This window comes from Lipotes vexillifer, unplaced genomic scaffold, assembly GCF_000442215.2.
Source record: "Lipotes vexillifer unplaced genomic scaffold, Lipotes_vexillifer_v1.1 scaffold957, whole genome shotgun sequence".
NCBI classification, from domain to species: domain Eukaryota; kingdom Metazoa; phylum Chordata; class Mammalia; order Artiodactyla; family Lipotidae; genus Lipotes; species Lipotes vexillifer.
Window position 1 is genome coordinate 198623 of NW_006791360.1, and position 18032 is coordinate 216654.

An 18032-nucleotide genomic window follows, 5' to 3' on the forward strand; every position below is an offset into this window, starting at 1 on the left:
TCAGCAGGATGGAAATTAACCACAAATATGAAAATATAAGATAAATAGCTATGCTCTTTGAGAAATTGGTAAAAGAATCTTAAAATGCATCCATGCCTTCATCCACTAATTAATTCCTTTAATAGTATTGATTGAAGGCCTACTTGCTATTCACCAAGCTCCAAGCTGCTAAGGATACAGTAGTGAACAAACAGATAAAAATCTTTACTGGCAGAAGATAGACAACAAACAAATAAATATATCATACGTTGGGTGTTCATAAGGAATATGAAGGAAAAAAAAGTCAGGTGAGGGGGCTATGAAGGGGGCAGGATGCAGCACTACCTTATCTTGGGTTCGAGCAGAACATTGGATGAAGTGGGTGGATGAACCATGCTGCTATCTCCGAGAAGAGGGCTCTAGGTAGAGGAAACAGCAAGTGCAAGGGCCCTGGGGCAGGAGCACACTCACTATGTACAGGAACAGGGAAACAGCAGTGCAGAGTAGTGAAGGGAGAAGGGTAGGAAACCAGATCAGAGCGGGGGCAGGGGCAGGAGTGAGGGAGGATCCCATAGGCTGGGGTAAAGACTGAAATGATTTGGAAGGTTTGAAAGGAGTGTTGTGATCTGAATTAGTCTAAAAGGGGTCACACTGGGTGCAGTGTGGAAAATAGATGGGGGCAGAGGGCAAGGGCAGAAGCAAAGAGGCAAGTTAGGAAGCTGTTGACATAATCCAGGCAGGAGATGATGGTGGTTTAGGCTAGGGTGATGATAAAGGAGATGAGAAAAGTGGTCACATTCTGGGCACACGGTAAAGGATGTGCACATCAGGATGTGCTGATGGATTGGATATGGAGCCGGAGACAGAGGAGTCAAGGATAACTGAAAACGCTGAAATGTGGACAAAACAGAAATTGGCTTTGAAACGAATAAAAATAAACCATTATAGGGGTTTCCCTGGTGGCACAGTGGTTGAGAGTCCGCCTGCCGATGCAGGGGACATGGGTTCGTGCCCCGGTCTGGGAAGATCCCACATGCCGCAGAGCGGCTAGGCCCGTGAGCCATGGCCGCTGAGCCTGCGCGTCCGGAGCCTGTGCTCCGCAACGGGAGAGGCCACAACAGTGAGAGGCCCGTGTAGCGCAAAAAAAAAGATAAATTAAAAAAATAAACCATTATAAATGCCAGTGTTCCCAAATGGAATGCTAAAATTTTGAATACAGAAAACACAGTAGATTTTTCTGAATTTAAATATGTTGATTAAAAGATTAAACAATGACCCTTGGCTTTTGACAAAAGAAACATTTTTTAAAATTCTACTATAAAGCCAAACGAAAACAGGTCCGCTAAGACTTCAGAAATCTTCACCTGAGCTATTAACGTCATTATATTGTATACAATTGCTGAAAACCTCATGAATAATAATAGCTAAAATTTATCAATAACTGTGGTGGTGTGATGAATTGGGAGATTGGGATTGACATGTATACACTAATATGTATAAAATGGATAACTAATAAGAACCTGCTGTATAAAAAATAAATATAACTCAAAAATTCAAAAAATAATTTATCAATAACTGTTCTGATCTCTTATAATCTACACAAATCCTCAGAAATAGGTACTATTATTAGTCCTATTTTTCAAGTGAAAAATTAAAAGGAAAGACCAAGAAGTTCAGTCATTTGTGCAAGGTAAGAGAGGCTGAGGTAGTCTGACTCCAGGCAGTCTGACTCCAGAGACCCACTTACTTTCAGTAAAAATAAGTAAAGTTGATTCTTTGGTAAATTAGTGGTTATTAGTGAACAGACCCAGATATCAAAAGCCGCACAGAAGGAAGGAAGCCTACCTTGATGTGGGCATTGGACTAACATCAACGTAAAACACAAGGCTCCCCCAGAGGTGAGCACCAGAAAGGGGATTAGGATTCTGTTTGCTCATTCCCTCCTCACCTCCTCAGTACTCATCCCTGGGCATCTTCAAGGGCTACAGTTGCCCAAATCGATGCAGCAAATCCAGTGGTCACCAGCAAGTGATGGCACGCTAGGCCATCCTAACAGCTGGCCACCAGCTGTCCTACTGTAGCCTAACTGGAGCAGAAGATACCACAGCCCGACTCCCCCAAGGTGCAAGTGTGTCCCCCACCCGGGACAGCCCACCCAGTCCCCAGGTGAATGAGAGAGGGTGGGACAGGAGTTTTCTCTTTTTTTATACAAATACTGTAATAGGCTGAATAACAGCCACTCAGTGGTCCTATTCCTGAAACCTGTAAATATTACCTCCTATAGGAAAAGGGTCTTTGCCAATGTGATTAAATTAAGGATCTTGGGACTTCCCTGGAGGTCTGCGCTTCCACCACAGGGGGCGTGGGTTTGATCCCTGGTCGAGGAAGTAAGATGCCACATGCCGCACCGTGTGGCCAAAAAAAAAAAAAAAAAAAATTAAGGATCTTGAGCTGAGATTATCCTGGATTATCATGGACCCTAAATGCCACCACAAGTGTCCTTTAAAGGGAAAGGTAGAGGGAGTTTCACACAAAATTACAAAATTCCTAAGAGCCCCAGGAGTTTCTTGATCATATCTCAATGTAACCCAATCTCATACAGCAGCACCCACCTGATCTTTCATGAATTTTCTATTTACATCATTTTCCAGTTAAATATTGCCTAATTTCCCCCCTTAGGTGCAAAAAAGTTTAACATAGATGGGTTTAAAACTGTCAGTGAAAAATGAATGGTCTATACACCTAGAAAAGATGTAGAAACTCATTCAATTAAGAATAGTCTCAAGAAATCCTAAGAAATAAGGTGAAAGCAAAAGGCAGCAGGGTAAAGATAAGCCTAAGTCAAGTCTCCCCTGATTCCTTGAATCAGGACTCAACACCGTAGAATGAAGACCAGGCAAGAGTCAAAAGATCTGGGTTCTAGCCTATCTCTGACAATCTAGCCTTACCCTCAGTGTACCCATCTATAAAATGGCTAGATTGGACCCATTTTCTATGGTCCTTCCTAACACCGACATTCTGAGATTCTCTGAACACTTACTTGAGTGTACCACGAAAACAACGGTGTGTCTTCAAACAGGCTTTTCATATCCAAAGGGAAGAGGAAAACATTGTCTATTGCCGAGAGGAGGGAAAGGGCTGGGGAAGTGGAGTTCGGGGGCAGCTGCATGGAATTGTTGAGCCCTTTCATAAGGAACAGCACGGGCTGCTCAGCGTAGACCTTGGCCGCCGACTCCACAGCACAGGAGACCAGCGGCGATAGCTCCATTCTCTCTGAGGTCTCTAGGAACACGATGCTGCGCGCATGGCCCAGGAGGGCTTCCAGCCCCTGCTGGGACTTGTAGGGAGGCAGGTGGGGGAAGAGGCAACTGGACTTCAGGGTGAACTTGTAGAGGAAGCCGCAGGCAAGCAGCAGGATGACCGACAGGGAGAGCTGAAGCTTCATCAGCATGTCCACCCCTCTCTCCTGTCCTGCTCCCTAAAATCAACACTATTAATTAAAAATTACAGTCACAAAACCTAATAAAGATAGCACACAAGAAGATGATACCTGAATATCACTTTCAAGCTTAGATTTTTTTAATTGAAATATAGTTGATTTATAATATGAGATTACTTTCAGGTGTATAGCATAGTGACTCAGTATTTTTACAGATTATATTTCATGAAAAGTTATTACAAAATAAGGGCTATAATTCCTTGCTAAACAATATATCCTTGTTGCTTATCAATTTTATACCTAGTATAGTTCATATTTCTTAATCCCCTACCCCTGTTTGCCCCCGGCCCCTTCCCTCTCCTCTTTGGTCACCACTAGTTTGTTTTCTCTACCTTTGAGTCTGTTTTGGTGTTGCATGTGTGTTCATTTGTATTATTTTTTACATTCTGCATGTAAGCGTTATCATACAGTATTTATCTTTCTCTGTCTGACTTATTTTAGTAAGTATAATATGCTCTAGGTGCATCCACATTGCTGCAAATGGCAGAATTTCATTCTGCCATTATGAAATAATGAAATAATTTCATTATTTTTTATTTTTTTATTTTTATTTTATTTTTATTTTTATTCCATTGTATATACAAATGTATATACCGCATCTTCTTTATCCATTCATCTTTTGATGGACACTTGGCTTGCTTCCATATCTTGCCTGTTGTAAATAGTGCTGCTATGTATCTTTTCAAATTAGTGTTTTTGTTTTCTTTGGTTATATACCAAGGAGTGGAATTGCTGGATCATATGGTACTTGTTATATTTTTAGTTTTTTCAGGAAACTCCATACTGTTTTCCATAGTGGCTGTACCAATTTACATTCCCACCAACAGTGTATGAGGGTTCCCTATTCTCTACCTCCTCGCCAACGTTTGTTATTTGTAGACTTTTTGATGCTAGCCGTTCTGACAGATGAAAGGTGATGGGTCATTGTGGTTTTGATTTGCATTTCTCTAATAATTATAAGTTTTGATTTTTTAAATTCTAAATAAAATATGATCAAATCAAATCCAGCAATGTTAAAAAGAAAGGTGCATTGATTAGGTTTTATTCGAGGAATGTAAGGATGATTTGTAATAGGAAAATAATGAATTAATAGGAAAACTATTAATGAAATGCATTATTTCCACAGATTAAAGAAGAAAAGCTGTATGATCATTTTGGCTCAGTAGGTGCTAACAACAGCATGTTAAATTTGACATCCATTCATGCTTTTTAAAAAGCACAAGGAAACTTTCTTAAGCTGACAACGTCTACCAGGACATATAGCAATGACCAGCCTATGGATGTCCATTATCACTGTTACTTTCACCGTCATTCTGCTAAGTCTAACCAATGCAGTGAAACAAGAGAAAAGAATTTCTACTGTGAATATTAGGAAGAGACAAAAACATCACTAGTTGTAGAAAATATGATTGCCTACCTAGAAAATCCAAGATAACTTACTAAAAACCTAATAGAACTAAGAAGAAGCAAACTGAAGGTTAAATAACTTGCCAAGATTACACAGTTAGCGGAGCCATGACTTTAACTAGGGTCTACCTGTCCCCAAAGCTCAGGCTCTGAGCAGTTACCTGGAGTACCACCCTCTCCTTCACCATAAGCTCTAACTCCAGCCAACTCCAGGACAGCAGAGATCTCCATTCATCAGTGGTCTATTTTTTGCTTTACATGTAACTCTTTCAGAAAATACAAATCCAGTAAATCAGACCTTACCTTCTAGCCAGAAACTTGTAGTTAGCCAATAGCTGCCGTCCTAGCAATGATGACAAGTTTTTTCCTGCTACACTTTCTGATAAATCACCACCTAACCTTCAATTCAACAGTGCTGAAGGAAGTAAATCATTAGCAGAAGATTATGCCAAACACAGGAAGTTCCCAGGAAGCCCCTCCCTTTGCTAAGTTGCCCTGAACACAGAGACTTGCATATCGTAAGGGGTTCACATGATTTTTCAGGTGACCTACACACTAATCCTGCTGGTTTGTGGGCCTATCAGGAGGGTTACAAGGCAACAATTTCACCTGAAGAAAACTGTATAGTAGCACAATCCTGGCGCCAACAAAGTGTGCACCTAAGCAGTTTGGCCTCAGTCAAAATCATGGGCAGAGACTTGGGGAAGTTCCTTCACCAGACAACCCTGTAACTTGGTCCAAGCTTTGCAAACAAAAGATTTTGTTGAAAGAAAAGAAAATCCATCTCCACAAATAAGTAGGTAATGTAGAAACCCCAGCAGTCCAAGGGCCTGGTGATCTGGAATGAGAATTGATTCCCCGATTTCAGTTATGGTGGCTTCCCTTTGCCCAGAAGTTCCCCCTGTGGGATGTGAGCTTCCTCCCAGTCTCACGAGGTTGGCGTCACCACACTCCACTGATGTGGTAATCCCCACATTTCCCAAGATAGTGTGATTCTCCTGTGGTCTGGTCCCTATCACCCCTGACAGGCACGCTTAGTAATCCTCTTGCGAGCCATCCTCGGCTCTGTCTTCATCCAGAGCCTTCTCTCAGCCATGAACAGGTATCCACAGATTGCTCTGGTGTGAACAGGGAGGCTCCCTCCAAAGCAGACTTTGGATCCTAATATAGCAGCTCCTACATCAAGGGAAGTAAAGCTGTCCCACTTGTCGGTGGCTTCTCGTTTTCTATGTGCCCGAGGTTCTCCAGGAACAGCTCTTTGGGTCTCCACACACTCCTCTTCCTTTTGGAGCTAAATTTCTTCACTGGACCTTTTCAATTCTAGGGTCAGGGTACCTTGGCATCTTTGCAAAAGTTCCCTGGCACTGGATAGATTGGTCATTCTTTCCTTATGGAGGGGCAGAGGAAGCAGAGCTCCTGGGCCTCACTCTGGGGTAACCAGAGGACTCCATTTGTGGGAGTGATATGTTCCTAGTGCCCACATTTCAGGTGGGTCACAGATCCTGGTGCCTTCTAGCTGCTTGCAAGATAGCCAACACCATCAAACAAGTGGTCGAGGCAGAGAGCGGGGAGTAGTTGGTGATCTTTGTCACAGGGATGAAAGTGAGCATTAGCGATGCAGTGAAATACTAAGCACAAAAAGTAGGACCTGTCTGACCAAGAACCAAGTAGAGGGTATGATGAAAAGAGCAATGAGCTTGGAGTCATGCCTCTACCCACTGTAGCCAAGAGTACCAGAGCAAGTCCTGAAACTGCCCAGAGCCTCAGCTCCTCTGTACAGTGCTGACCTCAGGCTCATTGTGAGCATGAAAGGGCTCTATAAGCCAAAGAAGCAACTCCCACTTTCCACCAATGATAAGAGGAGAAAAATAGAATACTATTACTGTAGATGGCCTGGACTCCCTGATGACAAACATCAAGTCATTGTTGTTTTCAGATGAATGAAATCTGTTTCCCAGTGAACAGCTGAGAAGGAGATCCTCAGCCCTGTGTGAGAATTGTTGAGATGTGTGCAGAAGTCAGCTGTCAGCGTCTGGTGCCTGGGATCTTTCTAGGGTCACAGCCTCATGTCCTTGCTGAGCCTTTCCAAGGACGCCTCCTGTCATCTGAGGCACTCTACCAGGAACGTCCCAGGGACCCTGGATCCTTTCAGCCTTCCCTCTCGTGTTCAGAGCAGAACTGCCTTCCCTTCCGTCTGCTGCCTCTTCTGCCTTCTCTGGCCTGTACCACACTAGCTTTCTGTCTGTGCAGGCAGATGACACAGCAGCAGCTCCTTACCTGGACTCCACAGATCCCTAGAGGTTCAAGGATACGTTTCAGGAGACCCTGGACCCTGAGGCCATAGCTTTCATCAGTACCTTTACCCTGGACGCCATTTATCCACAGCTTCTCCTACATATCCCCTGAGGAAGGTCCCTGCTCTTTGACCCTCCGTGACATTAATTCTGCTTAAAATTCCCACAGATATCTTCACCATACAATCTCAGGCCTTCTTCAACCAGCCAAGCAACCCCTAGGAACCTCAGTACAGATATCTTAGTAGAGATGTACCCAGAGCTATTTACCTTTAAGCAATGGATGCGTCTGAATACACTGGTGACAGTCACACGTGCATCCAGCTATTATCTACTCTCCTAGAGTTTAGGTCTCCTGTGAGAGAGCTCTTACTTCCTACATTGCAACGTAAGCCAGGCTTGGTCAATCCAATGGATTATGGAGCCTTGGTAATTGTTGCTGAGTGATGAGACCTTAGGAAACATGGATTGGTGTAGCCCCAAATAAATGAACAGGATGGGAAAAAATTCTGAATCCATTGTTCTTTCTATTGTATTTTACAATGCTGTTCTTTGGATGTTTGAAGGGAATACAAAGAAGAGGCAGTACCAGGAAGAAAATCAAGGAAACAGCAGAGATCTCAGCACTCGTTGGCTCTGCAGATAACCTCTGATAACTTCAGTTGGAAATAGTTCAGTGTTTGGATCTAGACTCCCTCTGCTATAAAGGACACACTGTGTCAAGAAGGAAACATTAAAGGACTTTTTTGTTTGTTTGTTTTGTTTTGTTTTGTTTGTTTGTTTTTGCGGTACGCGGGCCTCTCACTGCTGTGGCCTCTCCCGTTGCGGAGCACAGGCCCCGGACGCGCTGGCTCAGCGGCCATGGCCCACGGGCCCAGCTGCTCCGCGGAATGTGGGATCTTCCCGGACCGGGGCACGAACCCGTGTCCCCTGCATCGGCAGGCAGACTCTCAACCACTGCGCCACCAGGGAAGCCCTAAAGGACTTTTTAACAATAAATTTTTGTTGCCTATGTGAAATGTGAAATGCCTACCACTCAATTCTGTAGCTTCTTTGAACTCCAATTTACTGCAAGAAGGAAATGTTCAAGCTAACAACCCTTGTCCTGTTTTCTTTGGAACTGTTGGAACCACAGTTCCGGTATTTAACATTTGTTAAACAAGTGGGACTGATAAGCTTGTTAAAGCACTCAGCCATTCACAGGGCAAAACGAATACACAGAGAGTAATAGCTTATCAACGTTGCCAATTCCTTTCACCACTCTTCTGATGCTGAAACAGAGACTGGAGTGTTGGGTTTCCATGACAAGAGAGGAGACCGCTGGACAGAGGCAGTTCACTGCAGACCGAGAAAGAATCCATAGCCTAACCCTTGGGACACATTGAGGAGTGACATTATCAACATCAAATCTGGAAAAAAAAATTTTTTTTTACTAAAACTCAGTGAGTTAGTGCCAGAGTAAAATCTCCTTGTCCCATGGCAATATTTTAAACTATTCTGCATTTCCAAGAAAAAATGCTTCTAGCCTTGTGTTTCTGAAGATAATGGTTTTTGTTCTCCACACAGCCACACTAATCAAACGTGCTTCTGCTTACAAAACCTTATATAGCTACCAAGAATGTGCTTCTGGGTTTATTCTGGACATTACTCTATTCACACATGTAATTTTCCCCCTTTTTAAATTTACTGGCAGATAAAAGAAGGGGTGGGGGAGAAGGGCAGGGAGATAAGGGGAAATAATTGTTCTCAGTGAATCAGTTGTGCCTCAGACACCACTCTTCCAGGTTGAAGAACAGGGTCTGCAAGAAGCCCACAGAAGTCAGTGCAACCAGTCTGATCATGGAGGGCTGTTCAAAGGGGCTTTGCTATTAACTTTTATAAGTCAGTGCTTAATTTCTTCTTCCTGTAAGGAATTGGGAACATCTTGGAGCCACCTACACCAAGTGTCCACATGACACGGGTACCTTTATAAAGACTCAGTGGCCACGAGATTGAGCACTTCCCATTCTGGCTGAAAGAAACTGTTATGGACTGAATGTTTGTGGCCCTACCCCCCCAACCCGTACCATCACCAAAATTCCTATGTTAAAGCCCTAACCCCCAATGTGATGGTATTTGGAGGTAGGGCCTTTCAGAAGCCATCAACCTTAGATGAGATCATGAGGGTGGAATCCTTATAAGAAGAGGAAAACAGAGATTCCCTCTCCCCATGAGCACAAGGAAAGTCCAAGGGAAGACCCAACAAGAAGGTAGCTGTCTACGATCCAGGAAGAGGGTCCTCACCAGGAACCCAATCTGCACCTTTACCTTGGACTTCCCAGCCTCCAGAACTGGGAGGAGTAAGGGTCTGTTGATGAAGCCACCAGTCTGAAGTGTTTTGTATAGCAGCCCAAACTGACTGAGACAGAAACCTCACAGGAAGCTTATTCTCTCTGATCTCCATCCATATGCTTTCCTGAGAATCTGTTTTTGCAGCTGGAGCTGCTCTTTAAGGTTTGGAGAACTGAGACCAGGCCTCCAGTGGGCAAAGGGCAAATTCATCTGCAACAGAAACCCGTAATAGGTGGAAGTGTCCCCCTTACCTGAGACCTCTCCGCCTTCTCCTCTTGTCCTTCCGCACACCCCACAATCTGTCCTCTTGTTATACCTTTTCTATTTAAATGGAGATCCTTGGTCTCCCTTATCCCAGTGCCTGACGATCACCATGCACCCACTACCCAAGTCAGAAATCAGGGAGTCATTCCTTTTTTTTTAATCCTCTTCTTAATTGAAGTATAATTGATTTACAATATTACATTAGTTTCAGGTGTACAGCATAGCAATTCAATATTTTTATAGATTATATTCCATTTAAAGTTATTATAAAATAATAGCTATATTTCCCTCTGCTGTACAATATATCCTTGTTCCTTATCAATGTTATACATAGTAATTTGTACCTCTTAATCCCCTACCCTTATCTTGCCCCTCCTCCCTTCTCTCACCCTCACTGGTAACCACTTCTTTGTTCTCTATATCTGTGAGTCTGTTTCTGTTTTGTTATATACATTCATTTGTTTTATTTTTCAGATTCCACATATAAACAATATCATACAGTATTTGTCTTTCTCTGACTTATTTCACTAGGCATAATATTCTGCAGGTCCATCCACATTGGTGCAAAGGCTGCGGAATTTCATTCTTTTTATGGATGAGTAATATTTCATTGTGTGTGTGTGTGTGTGTGTGTGTGTGTGTGTGTGTGTGTGTATCTCACATCTTCTTTATTCGCTGATGGACATAGGTTACTCCCATATGTTAGCTCTTGTAAATAACGCTGCTATGAGCATTGGGATGCATGTATCTTTTCGAGTTAGTGTTTTAGTTTTTTTCAGATATATATATATCCAGTAGTGAAATTTCTGGGTCGCATGGTAGTTCTATTTTTATTTTTTTGAGGAACCTCCATACTGTTTTCCACAGTGGCTACACCAGTTTACATTCCCACCAACAGTGTGCAGGGGTTCCCTTTTTTCCACATCCTCACCAACATTTGTTATTTGTAGACTTTTTGATGTTAGCCATTCTGACAGGTGTGAGGTAATGTTTCATTGTGGTTCTGATGTGCATTTCTCTATTGGCGATATTTAACATATTTTCATGTGCCTGTTAGCAATCTGTATATCTTCTTTGGAAAAATATTTATTCAGGTCTTCTGGCCATTTTTTAATCGGGGTATTTGTTTTTTGATATTGAGTTCTATGAGCTGTTCATAGACTTTGGATGTTAACCCCAAATGTTATGCAAATGTTATTTGCATAACATTTGCAAATATTTTCTCCCATTTAGTAGGCTGTCTTTTTGTTTTCTCAGTTGTTTCCTTTGCTGTGCAAAAGCTTCCAAGTTTAATTAGGTCCTGTTTATTTATTTTTGCTTTTATTTATTTTTTTGCCTTAGGAGACAGATCCCAAAATATATTGCTACAATTTATGTCAAAGAGTGTTCTGCCTATGCTCTCTTCTAGAAGTGTTATGGTTTCATGTCTTACATTTAGGTCTTTAATCCATTTTGAGTTTATTTTTGTATATGGTATGAGGAAATATTCTAATCTCATTCTTTCATGTGTAGCTGTCCAGTTTTCCCAACACGACTTATTGAGGAGACTGTCTTTTCTCCACTGTATACTCTTGCCTCCATTGTTGTAGATTAATTGACCATAGGTGTGTGGGTTTATTCCTGAACTCTCTATTCTAATCCATTTAATCTGTTTTTGTGCCAGTACAATGCTGTTTTGATTACTGTAGCTTTATCGTATAGTCTGAAATCAGGGACCATGATACCACGAGCTTTGTTCTTTTTTCTCAAGATTGCTTTTGCAATTCATGGTCTTTTGTGGTTTCATATAAATTTTAGGATTATTTGTTCTAGTTCTATGAAAAGTGTCACAGAGACTTTTGGGTTTTCTATATATAGTATCATGTCATCTGCAAACAGTGACAGTTTTACTTCTCTTCCAATTTGGATGCTTTTTTTTTTCTTGTCTGATTACTGTGGCTAGGACTTCCAGTACTACATTAAATAGAAAAGTGGCAAGAGTGGGAATCCTTGTTTGTTCCATATTTTAAAGGAAAGTCTTTCAGTTTTTCAGCATTGAGTATGATGTTAGCTGTGGATTTGGCCTTTATTATGTTACGATATGTTCCCTCTTTTTCAACTTAGGTGAGAGTTCTCTTCATGGATGGATGTTGAATTTTGTCAAATGCTTTTTCTGCATCTGTTGAGGTGATAATGTGATTTTTATCCTTCCTTTTGCTAATATGGTTATCACATTGATTGATTTGCAAATATTGAACCATCCTTGCATCCCCTGAGTAAATGCCACTTGATCATGATGTATGATCCTTTTTATTTATTGTTGGATTTGCTTTGCTCATATTTTTTGGCAATTTTGGCATCTATATTCATCAGCAATTTTGCCCTGTAATTTTCCTTTTTTGTAATATCTTTGGTTTTGGTATCAAGGTTATGGTGGTGTTGTAGAATGAATTTGGGAGTGTTCCATCCTCTTCTAATTTTTGGAATAGTTTGAGAAGGATAGGTATTAGGTCTTCTTTATATGTTTGGTAGAATTTACCTGTGAAGCCATCCAGTCCTGGACTTTAGTTAGCTGGGAGTTCTTTTTATTACAAATTCAATTTCACTACTAGTGGTCAGTCTGTTCAAAGTGTCTGTTTCTTCTTGGCAGGTTGTATTTTTCTAGAAATTTGTCCATTTCTTCTAGGTTGTTCAATGTGTTGCCATATAACTGTTCAAAGTATTCTCTTATGATGTTTTGTATCTCTGTGGAATCAATTGTTATTTTTGTTCTTTCATTTCTTATTTTAATTGTTTTGGTCCTCTCTCTTTTCTTCTTGATAAGTTTGGCCAAAGGTTTATCAATTTTGTTTATCTTTTCAAAACACCATCTCTTGGTTTCATTGATCTTTTCTATTAGGTCCAACTGGTTTGTTGTGTCATTTAAGACCACTGTTGCTTTATTGATTTTATTTCTGGATGATCTGTCCATTGATATAAATGGGGTGGTAGAGTCCCCTACTATTATTGTATTATTGTCAATTTCCACCTTTATGTCTGCTAGTATTTGTTTTACATATTTAGGTGCTCCTATATTAGGTGCACATATGTTAATGAGTGTAATATCTGCTCCTTATATTGACCCTTTATTATTATATAATGCCCTCCTTTGTCTTTTGTTTAGCCTCTGTTATAAACTCTATTTTGTCTGATATGAGTATTCCTACCCCTGCCTTCTTGTCATTTCTGTTTGCATGAAATATCTTTTTCCATCTCTTCACTTTCAGTCTGTGTGTGTCTTTAGCTCTGAAGTGAGTCTTTAGAAGGCAGCATATAGAAGAGTCTTGCTTTTTTATCCAATTAGCCACTCTATATCTTTTGATTGGAGCATTGAGTCCATTGACATTTAAAGTAATTATTAATAAGTATGTACTTATTGCCATTTTATTGCTTGATTTCTGGTTGTTTTTGTAGTTCTACTCTATTCATGTCTTTTTTGTTTCTTTCTTTCTTCCCTTATGGTTTGATGATTTTCTTTAACAGTATGCTTGTGTTTCTCTCCTTTTAGTTTTTGTGTATCTATTGTACATTTTTGACTTGTGGTTATCATGGGGTTCGTATATGTTGACCTATAACTGTATCTATTTGTTTTAAACTGATAGTCATTTAAGTTCAACCACATTCTAAAAGACCTACCTTTTTACTCCCCTCCCCCACATTTTGTGTTTTTGATGTCATATTTTACATCTTCTCATTTATCCCTTAACTGCTTATTGTAGTTATAGTTGCTTTTATAATTTTTTGTCTTTTAATCTTCATACTGGTTCATTTAAGTGGTTGAGCCTCAGTCCTAACTATGTATTTGCCTTTCCTAGTGGGATTTTCCCTTTCTTATTGCTTCTTACTTCTTTTCCACTTACAGAAGACCCTTTAACATTTATTTTAGGGTAGGTTTAGTATTGATCAACTCTTTTAGTTTTGGTTTGTCTGAGAAGTTGTCTCTTTTTCCATTCTCATGATAAACTTGCTGAATAGGGTATCCTAGTTTGCATGTTTTTCCCTTTCAGCACTTTAAATATATGATGCCACTTCTGCCTGCAAAGTTTCTGCAGAGAAATCAGCTGATAGCCTTCTGGGGATCCCCGTGAATATGGCTCTGTCTTTCTCTTGCTGCCTTTAGAATTATCTCTTTAACTTTTGTCATTTTAATTATGATTTTGTTGGTGTGGGTCTGTTTGGATTCATCTTGTTTGGGACACTCTGTGCTTCCTATGATACCTGGATGCCTGTTTCCTTCTTGAAGTTTGAGAAGGTTTCAGCCATAATTTCCTCAAATACATTTTTTACCCCCTTCTCTCTCTCGCTTTTCCTTCTGGGACCCCTATAATGCGAATGTTGGTACACTTGATGTTACCCTAGAAATCTCTTAGACTGTTCTCAGTTTTTGTTTGCTTTTTTTTTTTTTTGGCTGTTCTGATTGGGTTATTTCCATTATTGTATCTTCCAAATCACGTGTGTTTTTCTTTATCACTTAGTCTGCTATTCATTCCTTCTAGAGTGTTTTTCACTTCAGTTATTGTGTTCTTCAGTTCTGGCTCATTCTTTTTTATATTTTCCAGTTCCTTGATTCTCACTGTTTCCATCTATTCTTTTCCATAATTCAGTTAGCTTTCTTATTACTAATGCTTTGAATTCTTTATCTGATAAATTGTTTATTTCTGTCTCATTATTTTTTCAGGGGTTTTCTCTTGCTCTTTCAATTGAGAGCAGTTCCTCTGTCTTTCCATTTTGCTTAACTTACTCTGTCTCTATGAATTTAGGTGAAACAGTTACCTGTTGCAGTCTTGAAGTGGTATCCTTTTGTGGGAGCATGCTTATGCAGTCTGCATGTGCCCAGTGCCTTTGGTGGGACAGCTGGATTTGATGTGATCAGGAGTCACATTTTTCCTCAATGTGAGCTGGCAGCTATCACCTTGGTAGGAGGTGGGGCAGGAGATGGAGGGAGTAGGGCCAGAGCCAAGTATGAGTCAGGGATTCCCCTCTGCTCAGTGGCCATCACCACCCTACTGGGGGCAGAGGTGAATCCCAAGTTGATTCAGGTCCTTCAAGAAGCAGACCCCAAGATGAGATTAACTGTGCAAGGATTTTGTTAGGAGAAATGCCAGTGTGAGAAAACATAAGAAGGGAGCTGTATAAGGCTGGGACAGCTGTCAAATGACAGGGCAAGTCTGAGAGAAGCTTGGGTGGAAGTGTCCTAGACTGCCTTGCCCAAGGCTGTTCTTGTCTAAGGAAGGCTCAACAAAGTCATCAGAGAGTCCTCAAACCAAAGTCAGCCACTAGAGGAGTCTTGTGTCTCCCAGGAATGAGTCTACCTCAGTATTCTTGCTACACACAGTGACTGCTGGGAGAAGCCTGTGGGAGGAGTGGTCCTGGCACAGCTCAGTGATGGATTTCATAGTGCAGTAGCTGGAGCCATTGGTCACTTATGCTCCCTCTGGTTGGAGAGCCATGAGGCACGGTCTCATGGCTGCCACAGTTCACCCCTTGAGCTGCACAGATCTACTTTTCCAGATAGCTTTGGGGAGCAGTGCTTCCATGGTTCCCATGGACCTCTCTTACTAAGGGGAAACTAACAAGAAGGAGGTTAGAGGAATGAACTACAGCCCCTGTCACTGTAGTTAAAGTTGATCTCAGGGCTGCAACTCATCCTCTCTGTCCTCCAAAATCCATTCTGAATTCCTTTCACCCTCAGAGGTTACCTCATCAGGTGTTGGTAACTTAGCTGGTTGTGCAACTTACCTCCCTGAAGTGCCTGAACCCTTGATAGTCATACTCTTCCTTAGGTTAGCATTGCTGCACATGTCTGTTCAGTTATCATGGGGCCAGGGAATACCAGGAGGCCCCAGATTGGATCTCCTGGGTTCAGTTCATATTCCTCCCTGCTACCGTTATGTAAAAGCAGTCTGACCTTCTGCTGATCAGGATCAATTACCTTTACCAGTGAAACTGTCCCCTTTACTTGCTGGTCCCTGGTACAAGAAGTCCAATGTGCCCTGCAGCAATTTGTAAGACCCTTGCAGTATCACCTGGCAAGAATCTGCTTTATTTGAGATCAGAACCTATAATACTGAAAAGTGCAGAGTTACAGGGACAGAAGCACAAAATCCTCCAATAGGTCAGTGGGGCCACTCCTATTTATAACCCTTGATTCCCAGATCCATCTACTCTTTCTATTGGGAACAGAGCACCATACACAGGTCTCTGAATTGATACGAATATACTGTGTCCTGAAGGATAGCACCTAATTCTTTCAGAGTGTTTTCTCCAAGCTAGCACTTCAGCTGCACCTTTAAGAATGTCTTTCCGAAAGCTGCCTCTGGGTGGTACAGTAGATCTCATGGTCTCACCCCTGCACCCCCCTAACTGTAAAGCGAGTCCCTGGTCAAATGCTATGCTATGTGAGATTCCATTCCTGTAGATCAAGCATTCCATAACCCCAAATAGTGTTGTAACCGAGGCTCTGCAGACAGGAAAGGCAAACTCATACTTGGAATATTCATTCCTGTGACAATGAAGCATTCATCATCAGGAGCTTGATGTAGTCAACCAACTGGGCACCAAGTTGCCAGTTGGTCTCCTCAAGAAATAGTGCCATACCAAGTACTTAGTGTTGATCTCTATTGCTGACAAGTTAGATCAATCTTGGGAAGTGGGAGTCTATAATATTGGACAATACATGGCCTCCATCTTTGCTTCCATTCTATTCAGGTGCCCATCATGCCAGTTCTGGGCTGGTAACCAATTGCTAGATTGTCATCAGTACACCAATGTTCCTGTGAGATATCTCACTGTTGCTTTAACTTGCACTTCTCTGGTAACTAATGAGTTTGAGCATCTCTTCACATATAAGTTAGCTGTTTGTTTTCCTCTTCTGTAAATTGCTTTTTCATATGCTTGGTTCATTTGCCTGTTGGGTTCTCTGCCTTCTTCTTATAAATCTACAAATCCCTTGTAGAATCTAGATATTAGTCTTGTGTTGGTCTTAAACATTGCAATTATCATTTCCCAAAATATGATCTGGATTAATTTGTCTTTGATGTCCTCTATTTAACAGATATTTTCATTTTGATGCAATAAGTACAACAGCTATTTTGTTGAATGATTTACATTTTGGGGATCCTATTTTTTAAAGATTTATTATTTATTTATTTATTTTTGGCTGCGATGGGTCTTATTTGCAGCACACGGGGTCTTCGTTGAGGCATGCAGGATCTTTCATTGCGGCACACGGGCTCTTCATTGTGGCACACAGTCTTCTCTCTAGTTGTGGCATGCAGGCTCCAAGGCACATGGGCTCTGTAGTTTGTGGCACATGGGCTGTCTCATTGAGGCACACAAGCTCAGTAGTTGTGGCATGCGGGCCTAGTTGCCCCATGGCATGTGGGATCCTAGTTCCCCAACCAGGGACTGAACCCGTGTCCCCTGCGTTGTCAGGCGGATTCTTTACCACTGGACTACCAGGGAAGTCCCTGGAGATCCTACTGAAGAAGACTTTCCATACTCCTAAGTCACAAAGATATTCTCCCACATTTTTTTCTTTTTTTCTTTATAATTTCATAGTTCACATTGTTTATTCGTTCATCTGGAGTGTACATTTGTACATGGTAAGATATAAAGATTGATTTTTTCTTTTTCTCCCTGTAGTGAACTAGTTTCTCCAACATCATCTACAGAATAGTTCATGCTTTCTCCTTTGGGTGGTGATGCCAGCGCTATCATATAGCAAGTCGCCATATGTATGTCCCCATATATATGCACATCTGTCCTTGAGTTTTCTCTTTTGTTCCACTGGTCTATTTTTCTGTTCCTATATTCCGTTCTTAAATTCCGTTGGCTTTTTTGTATGTCTTATTCTGTGGTAGGTATTGAAGAACTGCTCCTTTTTGTGATTTCCCCACATGCCTTTGGAGCAGCTGTACTGGCAGCACAGAATAGCTGGAGTAGCGATGGTGAAACACTTGTCCCTAGAATAAATTGATAGAAATAAAGAGTTAAGAAACAGGCAAAAAGCTGTGACTGAATGGAACATATTCTTGGCAGAAATGAAAGAGACAAGGAAGAGGAGGGGGTAGAGGAGGAGAAAAAGAAGGAAGCAGCCACACCTTTTGGGAAGAAAGAATTTGAAGAAGAATTTAAATTATTTAGGAGGAAAAGACCACAAACTATTAGTGAAAATGACAGTCCAAAAGAAGTACATGACGTGATAAGAACATAAATTTCTCTCGAGAGGTTTCAGCAGG

General features: G+C 41.3%; 1 protein-coding gene across 1 annotated transcript in view; it reads right to left on the reverse strand.

The window, feature by feature from the left end:
• A4GNT (alpha-1,4-N-acetylglucosaminyltransferase) overlaps nucleotides 1-3430 on the reverse strand; it is a 4452-nt gene extending 1022 nt beyond the window's left edge. The window contains exon 1 of the mRNA XM_007464348.1: nucleotides 3020-3430. Within this exon, the coding sequence (XP_007464410.1) occupies nucleotides 3020-3430 (411 nt within the window). The remainder of the gene's footprint in view (nucleotides 1-3019) is intronic.
• Nucleotides 3431-18032: the final 14602 nt, after the last annotated feature.